Raw genomic sequence first — 16,489 nt, forward strand, 5'->3', positions numbered from 1 at the left:
TTCATTTTGGCCCGACCCGGCCATGACCGTAGGGAAGAGGGGAATAAGCCTCTTTTCTGATCAACATATTAATATGCAGAAATGATTTGAAATTCAAATGAACCACGAAGTACTGATCCAAATTCGTATTGTAACCCAATAAATGGAGATCAGAATTCTGCAATTGGCAGATTCGAAATGAAAATTTTCGGGTTCCTTATTTTCTTCTTCTTCTGCTTGCTGGAAACTGTTTCGGCAGGATGTGCGGACAGTTAGGCGTATCCACGATGCAGCTGGGAAGAACAAAACAACGCTCATAGGCAGTTATTCATTCATATTGCAGCAGATGAAGATGAATCCGATTTCCAATTCACTCAACTAACAGGATGTGCTGCAAATGCCACGTGTGTCAATCCAAGTAACTTTGTCATGGGAGCAAACTTCAATGATTCCGAAATTCTACAGCCTTTTGAAGCAACTGATAGATACTTTGTATGTGAAAACAATCTGCAAAACAGTATGCTTATTTTCAAAGTTTAGATAATTGTGGCTTCTGACTCGCTAATTCCAGCAAGTTCTTTTGATGTTTTTTTTCATTTTTCGGAGCTGTTTGCGAAAACGGATTGTAGTACGCTACAAAGTATCCGATGGGTATAGCGTATGTTTCCATGGATTCAGGCGAATTCACTTACACAAACTATATCGCGTCATATGATGGAAAGAAAACCAGAATTTTGATTTTCGCATGCTCATAACCTTTGAACTCACATTCTTGAACTTCTTGTTTCTTTGAATAATGAACTCCTTCAAATCATAAAAGTTGAAAACATTCACAGTAACTGATTGCTTTTAATATGTCTGGCCCTTCATACGTATATTTTCTCTTAACTGACCCTGGAACTGACCCTAGTTACAAGGATCGAAAAGTGTTATACTTGTCAGCAAGATTAAATGTGGGACATGACATGCTCTATACGATGACGAAAAAATTTTTAGCCCGTTCTCACTCCAGGCCGAAAAACTTTGTCTGATAATTTGGGCCGATTTCGGTGCGCTGGGGATTTCGACTTCCCCTCTCTTCTCTCCTCTATCAATTCCGCGTGAGAGGAAACTATCGGTTGTGTGGTGTTGTGGTAAGAGGGTGACTCATTAGAATTGACTATGGTGGTTCGACCCCCGCTGTGGTAAAACTTTTTTGCATTTTTTGAAACTAATTTTGGATTTCAAGTTTGCCCCCCTAGGCACTATATGACACTTCTTAATTCATTTCAAAAGTTTTCAAAGAAAAAAAGATTTCATGAGAGTTTGAGGGAAAAATAGATAATTTTCGACCTTTTCGACCGGTTCTTACATCCTCGTATCGTTAAAAACGAAAATTCCAGTCTCTGAAAGTTGCTCAATTTTGCTCTTTTTGAGGTGGAGTACTGTCAAATCGATCAGATACAAGATTCGTACCTATTTCTATAGGTTTTAAGTTCAAGCGATATTTCAGAAAATAGGAACTGTCAAAGTTCTAACAACAATCAGATTTTGGAGATTTTCTGAGCCCAAAGACAATATTGGGCTGAAAAAATTTGTCAGAATGCTATTTTTATAGTTTCTGAATAATTGGAACGTTTTTTCGCACTTTTCAAAAAATTTTCAAAAAATCACTTTTGCAGTCAACAACGGACGAACGACGAACCAACCTATAGCTTCCTTCAGGCTCAATATTTTTAGGCTCATCGAAAAAGATACGGTGGATCTTGACAAACCTTACAAGATGGTCATATTTTTGAAAAATTTATCTGTTTCCAATCGTTAATCTTTCTCGATCCGTGGACGGTAAACATTTTATTGAGAGGACTATTTAAAAGAAAACAACTAGAACCTGTAGTGTACTGTTATAATATTTGGAAAATGATTTTGTGGTTATTATCATAAATTTCTCATTAAGTTAACACAAGCAATCAGTTATTTCAAATTGTTCCAATATTTTTGATTCAGAAGATTTTATTAAGCAAAAGAAACAAGAACTTTAAGATTATGAAGTTGTTCAAGTTAGGACCAATTGCTGGAAATTATTTGCGTAAACAAGTTTGAAACAGTGGAAATCTCACCAAGCAAGGACCGAAATTCTGGATTTCTTTCCATCATATGACTCGTCATAGTTTGTGTAAATAAGGCCGCCTCCTGTCACTGACTGAGTTGCTATTCCCATCGGATACTTCGTTGCATACCACGATCCGCCTTCGCAAATGATTCCGAAATATGGAAACAAATCGAAAGAACTTGCCAGGATTGATGAATTTCTGCCAGAAGTAACGATAAACTAAAATTAAAAAATCGTCAAATAGAAGAATGCTTTCACATACAAAGTTGTCCGGCGTTTCAGGAGGGTGCTCAATTTCGGAAGAACTAAATCCAGATAACATCATAAAGTTGTTGGGATTGACGCACGTGGCATTTGCAGCGCATCCTGCTAGTTGAGTGAATTGGAGATAGGACACATCGTATCGTTCTGCAATGTGCATGGATAACTCGTCGATGTCCTATGAGAAGTATTTGTGCTTTCCAACAACATCATGAAAATGCTCGAACCTAAAACCAATGAATCAACATCTTACCGTATCTAAGCGATGAGAATTCCGGGCACTCGCAACTGTCCGCACATTTTGCGGAAACTTCTGCCAATAAGCAGAAGAAGACCACAAGGAAACCGAAAATATTCATCTCGAATCTGCCGATTGAAGGGTTCTGGTCTCCTTTTATTGGGTTTCATTATGAATATTGATCAGTATGTACTTCGTGATTCATTTGAATTTCAAATCAGTTCTGCATATCAACGATTTCCAGATTATAAGATGCTAATGTAACAAACAAACGATAGTTAAGAGGCACGTAGTTCAAGGGTACAACAAATCCGGGGTACAAGGAAGTAAAAAATCCACAATTTGGAGGGGGTAGGGGTACGAAATTGATATTACCCTCAAATTGAGGATTTTGTACGATTTCTTTGCACCCTAATGACGGCAAAAGTTTTCGTACTTTTAATAGTTTTTTAGAAGACCATTTCTGATTGAAGGGACTTCCACTTTTGCTAGATAGACTTCAAATAATAGCTCGGAAAAAATGCACGCTTGGATCAACTGAGCAGAATTTTAGAAAAATTTCAAAAAAGGATCCCTCTAATTGAAGAGCACCTATAGGAAACAGTCCTTCGGAGATTAATGGCCCTTTCCACATCGATTGGTGAAATCTTCTCGATCTTCTGAACATTTTCAATGTTTTCCGCATCCCAGGATAACATCAGCACTGAGTATCAAAAGATCTGGAAGAAAGTATTTGAGTGTAGGCATGAAACCGTTCTTATCCTAATGGCATAGCTATAGAGATCATATGGGAAAGGTGACGTTGGACAAATGATCAAAAAACGAGAAACAAGTGGATGCTTTTAAAGGAATTCTTATTTTTTAAAGGGGCTACATCCAGGAGATGTTGAACTTGTGGCCCAAATATTGGCTGTCCTACCGGCTGAGCTACGTCACCGGGTCACATGTGTATGTGAAGGGATACGGTGGACCCAAAGAGCAAAAACGCATACTCTTTTTAAACGTTTTCGTTTTCAGAACTTTTATGCATATTCCAACGCTATGTACAATAGAAATTAGGGTAATACGAACTAACCAGTTTTTCCTGTGATCCTAATCTCAAAAGAGAAAAGCATGGAATATCGGAACGACTACTTTTTCCCCCTTTTTCTTTATTATAAATCAATATGCGAAAAGATATACAATGCCTACGAGGAATCGCAATTCTCTCAGTTTTACTGTTTCATTTTGCTCCCACCGTTTTTGTTAATGGATTTTTAGGTGTGGATATGTAAGCTTCTTATGGGATTTTGAATTTTTTGAAAAAAAAAGTTTTAATCAGATTTTTCGTCATTTCCGGATTCCTTATGGCTAAAAGTTTGAGCCACTCAAGAATTTCCAGGGTCCAAGACGTTTTGCTGTTTTATTATAAGAGGTTGGTTTTAGCCTATCGTCTTTCCTCTAGTAGAAGCTCGCTTGCAAATTTGAGCTCGATTATCTTGGGTCCTGAAAGATATCCAAAAGCGGTCACTTATAAATTGTTGCTGATATTATGATAAGTAATTTATTGGTTGATAGACTTTTGATATCTCGTATAGGAACCGAGCAGTGTGTCCTTTCGACACGACTTCGAGAAATTTTTCGAGGAATTTTTTGAAAAATTTTTCGAGACGAATTTATTTCGCAGTGGTGGTCTAACTTTTGCAAGTTTGGTTTTCTAGGCCACCACTTAAAAATGGCTTAAAAGTGCCCTGATCCATGACTAAGGTATGCTTTCTAGTTAACTTTGAAGTGGTGGCCTTGAAAACCAAGTTTGCAAAAGTTAGGCCACCACCTTTATTTTGTCTTTAAAAAGACAAAATAAACGAGAAACAATGTCAGCAACGACAAAAAACTGAAAAAAAGTCGCAAACGACACTCCGAAATTCCGCACCGCACATTGTTTAGCACATTTCTCGAGAAATTTTTTTCGAGGAATTCCTCAAGGAATTTTTTTCGAAAAATTTTCTCGAGAAATTTTTGTCGAAATTTCTTCAAAAATTTCTCGAAAAAGGCATTTCCCGAGAATTATTTTTCGAAAAGACACACTGGAACCGAGATAGTTGAGCTCACGGGCATGAGCATCAATGAGAGCAATCACGATAACCAACTTTGAGCCAGTTTTTGTCGTTTCCTGTGAGAGATACTAAAATGATGTCAACTGATAAATTAATTACTATAAAATTACCAATATTTAATTAGTTGACAAATTTTCGATATCTTTCATAAGAGCCGAGATAATTGAGCTCAAAGTTGACGGCTAAAAGCTTGCCTAAAATTTCACACTTTCAGATTTCGTCGAATTCTTCCATTATACTACCTTGCCATTTTACTTATCACTCTGATTGTCCGCCTATTTTTAGGAGATTTTCTATGGAAAAACAACGATCGATATTCGTTGGCTTCGTTGTTCCTGGTTACCAATCAACTCGTGATTCGAGATAATGGAGATTATATGAACCAAGTAGCCCAAGTTACCAGAAAATTCTAACAAATTTTTTTAGTTTCTTGCTTCAACATCCTCTATCAATGGGTTTCTTCATTTATGGTCCTTATCACTAGAAATGCAGTTTTATCTCCTTTTTCCTTTTATATTTTTGGCTTTGCAGTTTTTGAGAAACGACTATTGGAAGGTAGGCATTTTTTTCGATTTCTGTGAGAGATATCAAAAATCAGTCAACAGATAAAATATTTCTGATATTATGATGAACAAATTATCAGTTGAACATTTTTTTGATATCTTTCATACGAATTCAGATAAATTCAATCAAAGTTATGAATTCCAGTTCACTACCTGCCTACTAATCACAGTATTTGGGTTCGCTGCCTTCTTCAGAGCTCTTGATAGATTTGCATTCCACTTCATGTTCCTCCGACTTTGGCAATTTTCCGCTGGATTTTGTTCATTGTTTTGGAGCAAGATTCAAGGTAGCAGGTTACCAGGATCAGATGTCACATCAAAACGGTCGAGAGCCATTGTACTAATCTCATTGCTCATTTTGAGTCTGTGTTTTTTCCCACGAGAAGTGTTTGTTTTAATTGCAAGACCATTGGTGACTCTAGTCACAGCCATGATAATTGCCTGTGAGGAATCGAGTGCTCAGGTATTTTTTTTTCAACTATCTGTCTCTAAACCACCCCAGTCGAGGCCCAGTATCCAAGAGTACATCGAAAAAGTTTTTTATTTTGATTTCTGCTCAAAATTATAGGCTTAGGCTAAAACGCCTTACAGTCTAAGATCCCATGTACCCTCAGAACCAATGTACCCTAAGAACTCGATGTACCCTCGATGTACCCTTTTTCGATGTACCCTTGGATTGTGGGCCCCTAGTCGATGGTTCTAAAATGACCCAGAATGCGCTTATTTTGTTTTCTAGCCTAATGAACATGGTGGCCTAACTTTTGTAATTTATTTTCTAGACCACCAACTTTTATGGCCTATAAATAGCCTGACTTGCCCCTCGTGTGTTTTAGGTTTTGAAGTGGTGGCCTAACTTTTACATGTTGACTTTTCTAGGCCACTATGCTAAAATGACCTAGAAATAGTCTGACAGTCAACTGATGTGTTTTCTAGGCCATTTACCGTGCTGGCCTAGAAAATCACACTTGAGAAATTTAGGCCACCATGATCTTTTACAGATCTTCAAGTCTGAAACACTGGTCTACATTGGCGACATCTCCTATGTGCTCTATTTGGTGCACTGGCCAGTTATCTCAATTTTTCTTCCAAACAATATTATGAGCTACGCGGTTTGCATTGGTAAGTGGTTCAGGAATCTTGGGTTTTGAGATTCTGAGATTCTGAGATTTTGAGATTCTGAGATTCTGAGATTCTGAGATTCTGAGATTTTGAGATTCTGAGATTCTGAGATTCTGAGATTCTGAGATTCTGAGATTCTGAGATTCTGAGATTCTGAGATTCTGAGATGCTGAGATTCTGAGATTCTGAGATTCTGAGATTCTGAAGTTCTGTGATTCTAAGCTTCTGAGTTTCTGAGATCCTGAGATTCTGAGATTCTGAGATTCTGAGATTCTGAGATCCTGAGATTCTGAGATTCTGAGATTCTGAGATTCTAAGATTCTGAGATTCTGAAACTCTGAGATTCTGAGATTCTGAGAGTCTGAGATTCTAAGATTCTGAGATTCTGAGATTCTGAGATTCTGAGATTCTGAGATTCTGAGATTCTGAGATTCTGAGATTCTGAGATTCTGAGATTCTGAGATTCTGAAACTCTGAGATTCTTAGATTCTGAGATTCTGAGATTCTAAGATTCCATCTAATGAATAATAACGCTTGCAGTAGCTATATTCACCGCTTCTATGACCCTACATCATTATTTTGAGAAACTTTACCTGAAATTGGGAATTGTCGGAATATTCAAATTGATTGTTTTATTGATTCTCGCCAATGCCTACCTACAGTACACTATTCGAAATGATAGCTTCCGGAAAAGCAACCTACCAGCTGGAACTCGAAAAATTATCGATCAAAACTTGAAACAATCTTTATCAGTTTGGGATTTGAAAGCTCGTAAACAAAGATGTATAGAAACGGATATAAAGACACCATTTCCAAAAGCTAACCTCGGAGGTTACTGTAGATATCCAGTGGGTACAACCAAGGCTTCCATTCGATGCGGAAAATCGATCGACCAACCGCCGGCCGACCCGACCAAGCTGATCAGCTCGGCCGGGTCGGCGGTCGGTCGGCGGTCACCGATTGTCGACCGACTGAAATGGATGCCTTACTCTCATAATTTTCAGCGTGGAAATGGAAGTATCTCAGTTATGGTTCTTGGCAATAGCTATGTGGTGAATCTTGTCGAAGCCATGCGAGCTCAATTCCACTCGAATTACTCTGAGTTTCGATACATGTCCGTTTTCGCGAATTATGGAATTTACTCGGGTGATACGGTGGATTCAGAACAGGCATTGGCATTTTCAAAGGAGCAAGTGGAGGTGAACAAGCCGGATGTCCTATTTGTGATTGCCAGGTTACTGTAGCCTATTTTTTATAGTATCTAACTTTTTATGAAATTTTAGGTACATTGAGAACATCAAAGGACCCATTCAACATAAAGATCCAATCGTGAAGCAGATAAATGAGACAATCGCGTTTTATGAAAAGTAGGTCAGCCACTTTGAGCCCAATTATCTCGGTTCCTGTGAGAGATGTCAAAAATCTTTCAACTGATAATTTACTTATCATATTATCACCAATATTTTATCAGTTGACAAACTTCTGATATCTCTCATAGGAACCGAGATAATTGAGCTCAAAGTGCATTGTACACTAATTTTTCAGATTCGTGAAAAAGCTGTATATTCTAGACGCCCATCCTAGATACCATGAGAACTTTCTTGACCTTTTTCTTCATTATGTGGTCACGAGACCTGAAAGTTTAGACTCGCTTCATTTGGACAAAAAACTAGCTGATGAAGAAATGAGGTCGGTTAAGGAGAGGTTCGCGCAGATCAAATGCAAGAAGTGTGAGGTGAGCTTGGTACTTGGGGCTCTAGCTTGTTTCAGGCTTAATATTTTTTGACCTACTAAAAAGAAGACTATAGAACTTGAAGAGTTCTACAAGATGATGCTATTTATGAATTTGTAGCTTGTCTATGAACAAAGTTACATGCAAAATACCGCAGTTGCTCTAATAGAATCCCAATCTATACGTCAACTTTGAGCTCAATTATCCCGCTTACTGGGAGAGATATTGGAAAGCTGTCAACTGATAAAATATTGATGATATTATGATAAACATTTTAACAGTTGACAGAGTTTTGATTTCTTTAACAGAAATCGAGATAAATGAGCACAAAGTTCAAGTATTGGATGGGCTTCTATGAGCAAATATGGTATTTTCCATAATTTCCAAAAAAATGTTTTTCCAGTTCTTCGATTTGAGTCACGTCTTCATCAAAGGAGACAAATATTTGACATTCGACAAAGACACCCTGCTGACGTATGCCGATAACGCTGTGCATTTGACAAGTGCCGGAGTCGAACTATGTGAACCGGTTTTTCGAAAAATTGCCAAAGGTATAATGAATGGTTTTTGAGAATTTATTTTCTATTGCTTTCTTAGTCTGGAACTCCGAAAAACAAGCAAAAAAAAGAAAAAAAAGAAACCTGCGTTCGGGGGGAATCGAACCCCCGTCGAATGCTTGGAAGGCATCCATGCTGACCATTACACCACGAACGCGCACGTCTCTCCTAGCGTTGTTTTGTGTACATAAACCACGCGTCGAGCGAGAGAGAAAACGTGAGGAGATGCGCAGAGAAAGCAGACGAGAAGCTTCTTGTTGGGTGGAAAAAGCGAGCGTACAACCAAAATAATTTATTTATATCTTTTAGAAAAGGGCATGAAAAAAGAAGACAAAAAAAAATGAATTTAGATGATCCATTCGCCGACTCACTCCTTCTTCAAGCTCGAGCTGAAAAAATTCATTTTTTGTAAAAAAAACTAGGTCAAATCGCGCCGAAGGCGCACCTGCCAGCCTGGTAAATTTGAAAAATTCCAAAAAAATCAACTCACTGATCAGTGGATCCGGACAGCACCAAGTACGGTGTGGAGAGCTGTTTCTGCTTTTTCAGCTGCTTGCTCAGCGTTCCGAGCGGAGTGTCGTAGCTGTTCGTCTGAAAGCGGATTTCTGTATATCCAGATGTCACATAGACTTTAAAAATCGAAAATTTCAAAATTTGAAATCGAAAAAGTTTTTGTCTGAAACTAAATTGACTCATTTTCATGCGATAAGTTTGGAGAAAAATCCGACTTTTCGCCACTTTTTTCCTCCAAAAAATGAAAAATTCAAATTTTTGTGTGTCTGTGCATCCAGATGTCCCTCCACTTACCTTCAACATCCTCTCCTCCTTATCCTTACGATTCGCTCGCTTCTCCAACTGCTTCTTACCCGGATTACGACCGTGGAATCTGGAAAATTGATATTCTTCAAATTGCGCGCCAAATTCAAATATTCAAAATTTTGAAATTTTCGAAATTTTCTGGAAATTCAAAATTTTTCAAATTTCTGCTAAAATCAAAATTCCAAAAAATCTCAAAAATGACATACTTATAAGAGAGCTCTCTGTAGGCGTCTTTCGCATCCATATCACGTCCTTTCCGATCCACATAACTGATATTGACATCTGGTTTGTAGTCCGTCTTCTCAGCGAACGGCATCGTTGGACCACGATTCTGCGATTGGAGACGGTCCGCTTTTTTGGCGTTTCGGTCGTCTGGGTCACTGCAAAAAATTCGATTTTCAAAAAAATCATTGGAAATTGCCTAGAAATTCAAAAATTTCGAGATTATTTTTCAAGAAACGTCTGATGTATTGCTCATTCGAGTACAAATCCAGATGTCCAGATGTCCAATCTAACGGAATTCGCTTTTGTGGACATCTGGACATCTGGAAATACAGATTCCTGATTTCCTGGAAAATCGTATTTTGAGACCTTCAATATCTTTTTCAAAAGTGAGCGGAGTCAGGGGGCGGAGCCTAAATTGCCAGCTTCTAAACTTAGGCTCCGCCCACTTCCCGCGGGAAATCTTTTTTTCTGAAAAATCGTTTCCTCGGGAATTTGAAAATTCATAAATTCGGGAATATGTATTTCCGGATGTCCAGATGTCCACATACTTGGAAAATGCAAAATGTCAAAATTTCAGAAATTTAGAATCTCCAAATTTCAAATTTTTAGAATCTCGAATCTCGAAATTTCGGAATTCCAAACTCTCCAGATCTCAGAATGTCAGAATATCAGAATCTAAGAATCTCACAAGGGAAGTCGTTCCAGAAAGGGGTTGAGAATTTGCTCATTTTTTGACAGTGGTTAGTTCACACCCTTGTAAACCTCCTATCAAAATCTGTATATGCACTTTTTCCAAAAATGCTGAAAATTTTCGTCTGAAAGTTTCCAAATCCTTAACCATTGCAAGCCCCTTTTCCCTCTGTCAAAACGCCTCCTGGTGACCTCCAGGGAACACCGTTCACATAAACCCCCGCGCGCAATGTAGTTTCCAGCGGCGAGGTGGCTGAGTGGTTGTGGGCGCGAGTGGTGAAACTGGACGACTGGGGTTCGACTCCTACGTTTTGAAACTATTTTTGCTTTTTTTGAGCGATTTCCTAGGCACCTATTTTCGGCTCCACAATGACTTTCTGCACGAAATTTCGAAGTTTTCCCTAATTTTCAACTTTGAAAAGGAGAAATCATTAGTTTTTACAAAGTAAATATTTCCAAAATTTTCAAAGTTTTTGATGGTCAATCCCATGCGAAATTTTCGATGAAATGTTTTTGCTCAAAAAATTTCAATTTTTGTATGGAATGTGTTTTTTTCAGAAATCGGGGCTGACCATTTGATCTCTGTGCAATTTACAGTCATCTTTCTTTTTTGAACCGTTTCAATCATGGCTTTTCGAGGTATTTCGAGTCGAAAATAAACCACATCCCCATGAAAAACTAATTAGAACTCACAGAAACACATTCCATACAAAAAATGAACATTTCCGAGAAAATATTTTTTCATCGAAAATTTCGCATGGGATCAAAAACTTTGAAAATTTTGAAAATATTTATTTCGTAAAAACTGATGATTTCGCCTTTTCAAAGTTGAAAATTAGGGAAAACTTCGAAATTTCGCGCAGAAAGTCATTGTGGAGCCGAAAATAGGTGCCTAGGAAATCGCTCAAAAAAAGCAAAAATAGTTTCAAAACGTAGGAGTCGAACCCCAGTCGTCCAGTTTCACCACTCGCGCCCACAACCACTCAGCCACCTCGCCGCTGGAAACTACATTGCGCGCGGGGGTTTATGTGAACGGTGTTCCCTGGAGGTCACCAGGAGGCGTTTTGACAGAGGGAAAAGGGGCTTGCAATGGTTAAGGATTTGGAAACTTTCAGACGAAAATTTTCAGCATTTTTGGAAAAAGTGCATATACAGATTTTGATAGGAGGTTTACAAGAGTGTGAACTAACCACTGTCAAAAAACGAGCAAATTCTCAACCCCTTTCTAAAACGACTTCCCTTGTCAGAATCTCAGAATCTCAGAATTTCAGAATCGCAGAATCTCAGAATTTCAGAATTTCCTGATTTCAAATTTCAGAATCTCAGTCATAAAACTCACAATCTAGACCCATCCACCCGATGCGATGCCTTGTTCTTCAAATGATCCAGCGATGGTCCCGAATGCGATTTAGCATTCGGATTCTGAAGATATCCCTTCTGTCCGGCCAGCTTGAGCATCTGACCAACGCCCTTCGACACATCGACTTCTCTTCCAAGCGCCGGCGCGTACTCGTCCTTCTCCTCGTCGTCTTCTGAATCCTCCTCATCTGACCATTTCCTCTTCTTCGCCTCCTCCAACGCATCCTCATCGTCACTATCGATTCGGATATTCGAGTCCATTGGTTTTCCAGCCGCCAGCCATCCTCCTTGATCTCTAAATTTTCGTTTCTCTTTCTCCTTGATATCCTTATCCACTTTCGCGCGTTTCCATTGCTCAAAACCGTCCGTTTCCTCCTCTGGTACTTCTTCCTGGAAAATAGGGAAATTGGGTTTGTTCAGTAAGATTTAAAAGTATGGCCTAGCTTTTGCAAGCTGAGTTTTCTAGGCCACCGATTGTTTTGACCTAGAAATGACCCTGGTAAGTTTCCTGGGCCATTTTTACATGGTGGCCTAGAAATTGGATGTTGGGAAAGTTAGGTCACTGTGGTGAATAGAAAACCTGTCAGGTTAATATCAGCCTATTTTTAGGCTATTCACAACGATGAAAGTTGAGTTTTCTAGTCCATTTTTAACGTGGTGGCCTAGAAAACTCAACTTGTAAAAGTTAGGCCATCATGCTCAATTGATCTAGAAAACACACTAGAAAAGACACCAATATCAGGTCATTTTAACATGGTGGCCTAGTTTTTGCATAGTGAGTTTTTAAGGCCATCATCGTGAATGGTCTAGAAAACAAACAAGGTGAATATCAGGTCATTTATACCCCACTTAACATGGTGGCCTAACTTTCACAATATGGGTTTTCTAGGTCACCCACTTTTATGGCCTAGAAATGAGCTGATATTAACCTTTTGTGTTTTCTAGGCCATTTAGACATGGTGGCCTAACTTTCGCAAGTTGAGTTTTCTAGGTCATCCTTATAAAATGACATAGATTTGATCTGATATTCACTCAATATTTTTTAAAGTCATTTTAGCATGGTGGCCTAGAAAATTCAACTTGAAAAAGTTAGGCCGCCATGATAACTATGCTAGAAAACGGACAAAATCCTACCTTCACCACCTTCTTGACCTCCGACACATCGACATTCCGGTTTCCACCAATTCCCAACGTCGTAATTTCTCCCACGTGTCTACAGTACTCCGTCGTGGAGTCGATGAATAGTTGTCCCTCCTTCACCGTCGGCTTGACGTCTTCATCGTCCAGTTCCATTTTGCCTCCGTGACTCGTCAGCATACTCTGTACTCGTTTCCCAACGTCATCCTCTTTCCCATCAATCTGTTTCACTTTCCGCGTCTTCGCCAGAATCGAGTGAAGCTCGTCTTCAGCGTCATCGTCAATCACGACGCCAGTAAGATCCACGCCTCCAGTGAACATCAAGTCATCGTCAGAATCCTCATCTGAATCCTTCTGACGTGTTGATGCTCGAAGCTTCAGAAGACGTTGCACATCCACACCGTTTCCAGTCATCGCCTTCTTCCATTTCTTGTCTTCTGGCGCTTCCGGAAGCTCCCCTTCTTCCTCCATCTTCACGTCTTCCTCTACTTTCTCCTTATCGTCTTGAGTTTCATCAGAATCCCTTCGACGTCTTCCAAAACTCTGCCCGGCCTTCTCGACTGGCACCAAGTCTGACGCCTTCAGAACCTTCCTCTTCCTGATATTCTTCTCTTTTTTGCCCTTCTTGACCTTTCTGAACTGTGTCATTTCGTCCTGGGTGTAGAATTCGCTGGCCAATTCGTATTTTTTGGTTTCCAAACTCTCCAGACGCTTCCCGGCCATTTTCATGCGTCGGAATGCTTCCATCTCTCGTTTCTCCTCTTCTAGATCCACACCGCCCGTCTCGTCCAGCCGGAATTGCTTCTTCTGTTCGCCTTCAAGTGTTTCGTCGTACTTCGCGAGCACTCCAAAGTTTTTGAGCTGCAAAATTTGGGAGTTTTTAGAGAAATTTGGATAAATTTGAAGGCAAAATAAGGCATTTTCCAAAGCTTTCAAGGTCAAAAAGTCACATTTTAAGCCAAAAATTAGCGCATTTTTCTCAACTTTTGGGGTCAAATTGGAGCCAAAATGAGTTTTTCAGCTGCAAATTGAAGGATTTTCGATTTTTTCAGATGAGTTTGGGGTGAAATTAGGCTCCGAAACAAGGGTTTTAGAAGATTTTCAAGGTCAAAAAGTCGCATTTTAAGCCAAAAAAACCTATTTTAATCAATTTCAGCCTATTCGCGTCCATTTCAGGTCCTGGTAGGTCATTTTTAGGATAGTTTCACTCAATTCGTCAGTCAATTCGGCCTAGTTTAGGCCGTTCTAGACCGATTTGAGTTAATTTTGGCGAATTTTGAGGCTATTTTCAGTCAATTTTAGACCGTTTTCCGCCGAAATTCGACCTCTCAAAACCACTTACATTGCCAAACTCATCGACATCCTCGTCGAAATTGCGATTCGGATCTTTTCGCTTCCGAAGCTCCACATTCCGAACGTGTCGCTCGTCGTCCAGCATGTTCGGATTGACCAGCACCTCGTCACCGTCGTCAAGGATTCCTGAAAACAAAAATTGAAGATTTTTCTAGAAGTTTTTGAGGGAAATCCCCAGATTTTCCATTTTCCAGTTGTTAAATCTATCAAAAATCGTCAAAATTGACCCTTTAAACGGTCTGAAACTATGCTTGCTCATTCTTCACTACCGTAATCCTAGTTAAAGCTCAAAAGTAGTCGAAATCGACCTAAAATGGCCCGATTGCTTTCTATTTTGGATTTTCAGCTCAAAAATAATTTCAAAACGCTTAAAATGCCTTAAAATCTCGGAAAAACAAGTGGAAAATCCATCTTTTTTGCTGAAATCAACCAAAATTGACATAAAAAGACGATTGCTCATCTTTTAGCTACCGTAATCCAAGTTTAGGCTGAAATTGACGATATCTGAGCTTAAAAGGAGCTACAGCAATTGAGAATGAGCAATCTCAGGTTTCGACTGTTTTTGAACAATTTTTGAGCTTGAACCAGGATTACGGTAGCTAAAAATAAGCTATCACCTGTTTTCAATCAATTTTGGTCCATTTTAGCTACCGTAATCCTAGTTTAAGCTCAGAAATAGTTCGGAACGTTCAAAAACTCAGTTTGCTCCTTCTCAATTACAGTTATCCCTCCGAAGCTCTGTAATTCATGTCTTGAATTTCTGAAATTCTGAGATTCCGAGATTTTAAGATTCTCAGATTCTGAGATTCTGTGATTCTTAGATTCTGAGATTCTGTGACTTTGAGTTTCTGAAATTTTGAGATTCCGAGATTCTGAAATTCTGTGATTCTCAATTTCAGTTTTAGGACGATTTTAAGCCCAAACTTAGAATACGGTAGCTAACGATGAGCAATCGTCTTTTATGTTAATGTTGGTTGCTTTTTCCGGGATTTTCAGCTATTTCCAGCGTTCTAAAATTAATTTTGACAAGGATTACTGTAACTAAGAAATGAGCAATCACAGTTTTGAACCGTTTTAGGTGTCAATTTTTGATTTCAAAGATCGAAAATCAGGGATTTTAAAGGCTTTTCCTGGAACACCGTTGTAAAGAAAACTAACCCTTATCCTGCAGAACCAAAATCTGATCTCCCTCCACAAACGCCTCTCTTCCATGCCCAATAACCATTCCAGCCGTGGCCGATGGCCCTTTCGGTCCCTTTGGTCTCTTCTGTTTCCTGGCCTTCTCCACCGTTGCACTAACTCCCAGCTCTTCATCCAACTGATCAAACGCGGCCGCCCGTTCCGCCGCTTTCTTAGCCTCGTCTTCCTTTTTTCGCATCCTCTCCACGAATCCAGCAGCACCATCCTCATCATCAGAGTCCGCCAGCTTCCTGGCTTTCAACACTTTCGAGTAGACGTCTCTCTTCTGTTTCGCCACTTCCAACTTCTCTTTGATCTCCTTTTCCTTCTTTTTATCGGCTAGATTCTCGGCTTTTCGATGCCGAAACTCGAACCCGTCTTCGTTATAAATCTTCTCGTTGGTGCCATCGTCGGCGTCGCGTTCCTTGTTATCATTGGTTTCCAGAGGTGCCAGGCCTAGAGAGGCACGAAGCTTGTTCGTCTCCTCGATCGACATGGATTCGGCACTGAAAATCGAGGAAATTGGAATTTTCCGAGTATTTTCAGTCAGAAAGAATAAATTTTCAAATTTTTTGAAGCCATGATCGGCTTTCAAGCTGAAAATTGAGAAAATAAAATTGAATTTTTGAAAATTTTTAAAAAATTTCGTAGATTTTTTATACGAAAATCGTTATTTTCAGGCTCATCTTGCCCGTAAATCATGATATTTGAACTTTTCCAGCTGAAAATTAGAAAAAATGCATAAAATAGATTTTTTGGCTAAGGAATTTTTTCGCAGAAAACAACTTACGGCTCTCCATTATTCTCTGGTTCTCGTTGTTTTGCCGACCTGAAAAAATCAAAATTCCAATGAAAAAACCTTGAAAATCTCACCTTTTCGACCTTGAAGGAGATGGCGATCTGGACGAGTCACGACGACTTCTGCTCGCTTCGGAAGTGTCGTCGTCGAGTTGTTTTCGCTTTTTCGCGTATTTAGATGACATTTTTGACTGGAAATATGCCAAAAATCAATTAAAATCGGTCAAAAATCTTTTCGAAAATAGAAAAACGAGAATTGCGCCAAGGAGGATCGCCAAGTGCGCCTTGCCTG

General features: G+C 39.3%; 3 protein-coding genes and 1 non-coding gene across 4 annotated transcripts; 1 reads left to right on the forward strand and 3 right to left on the reverse strand.

Annotated features, from left to right (window-relative positions):
- Positions 1-2,074: 2,074 nt before the first annotated feature.
- Positions 2,075-2,691, reverse strand: CBG22440 (the record flags this gene model as incomplete). The annotated part of the gene is made up of 3 exons (XM_002635655.1): positions 2,075-2,290; positions 2,334-2,479; positions 2,586-2,691. 3 exons carry the CDS (start codon positions 2,689-2,691, stop codon positions 2,075-2,077), a joined length of 468 nt encoding a protein of 155 aa, XP_002635701.1.
- A 1,045-nt stretch (positions 2,692-3,736) lies between these two features.
- Positions 3,737-8,651, forward strand: CBG22441 (the record flags this gene model as incomplete). Its single annotated transcript, XM_045236753.1, has 9 exons — positions 3,737-3,840; positions 3,892-3,984; positions 4,881-5,052; positions 5,375-5,692; positions 6,228-6,348; positions 6,889-7,582; positions 7,632-7,715; positions 7,894-8,083; positions 8,484-8,651. The coding sequence occupies 9 exons, from the start codon at positions 3,737-3,739 to the stop codon at positions 8,649-8,651; spliced, it is 1,944 nt and encodes a 647-aa protein (XP_045097564.1).
- Positions 8,652-8,722: 71 nt separating this feature from the next.
- Positions 8,723-8,794, reverse strand: CBG28271. Its single transcript has one exon. It is a non-coding gene (tRNA).
- A 210-nt stretch (positions 8,795-9,004) lies between these two features.
- On the reverse strand, positions 9,005-16,382 carry CBG22442 (the record flags this gene model as incomplete). The annotated part of the gene is made up of 11 exons (XM_045236754.1): positions 9,005-9,026; positions 9,128-9,228; positions 9,445-9,523; positions 9,659-9,836; positions 9,973-10,001; positions 11,711-12,120; positions 12,865-13,728; positions 14,210-14,346; positions 15,379-15,905; positions 16,190-16,228; positions 16,273-16,382. 11 exons carry the CDS (start codon positions 16,380-16,382, stop codon positions 9,005-9,007), a joined length of 2,496 nt encoding a protein of 831 aa, XP_045097565.1.
- Between the last annotated feature and the right edge of the window lie 107 nt (positions 16,383-16,489).

The sequence above is a fragment of the Caenorhabditis briggsae genome (assembly GCF_000004555.2).
Source record: "Caenorhabditis briggsae complete genome, chrV, whole genome shotgun sequence".
Taxonomy (NCBI): domain Eukaryota; kingdom Metazoa; phylum Nematoda; class Chromadorea; order Rhabditida; family Rhabditidae; genus Caenorhabditis; species Caenorhabditis briggsae.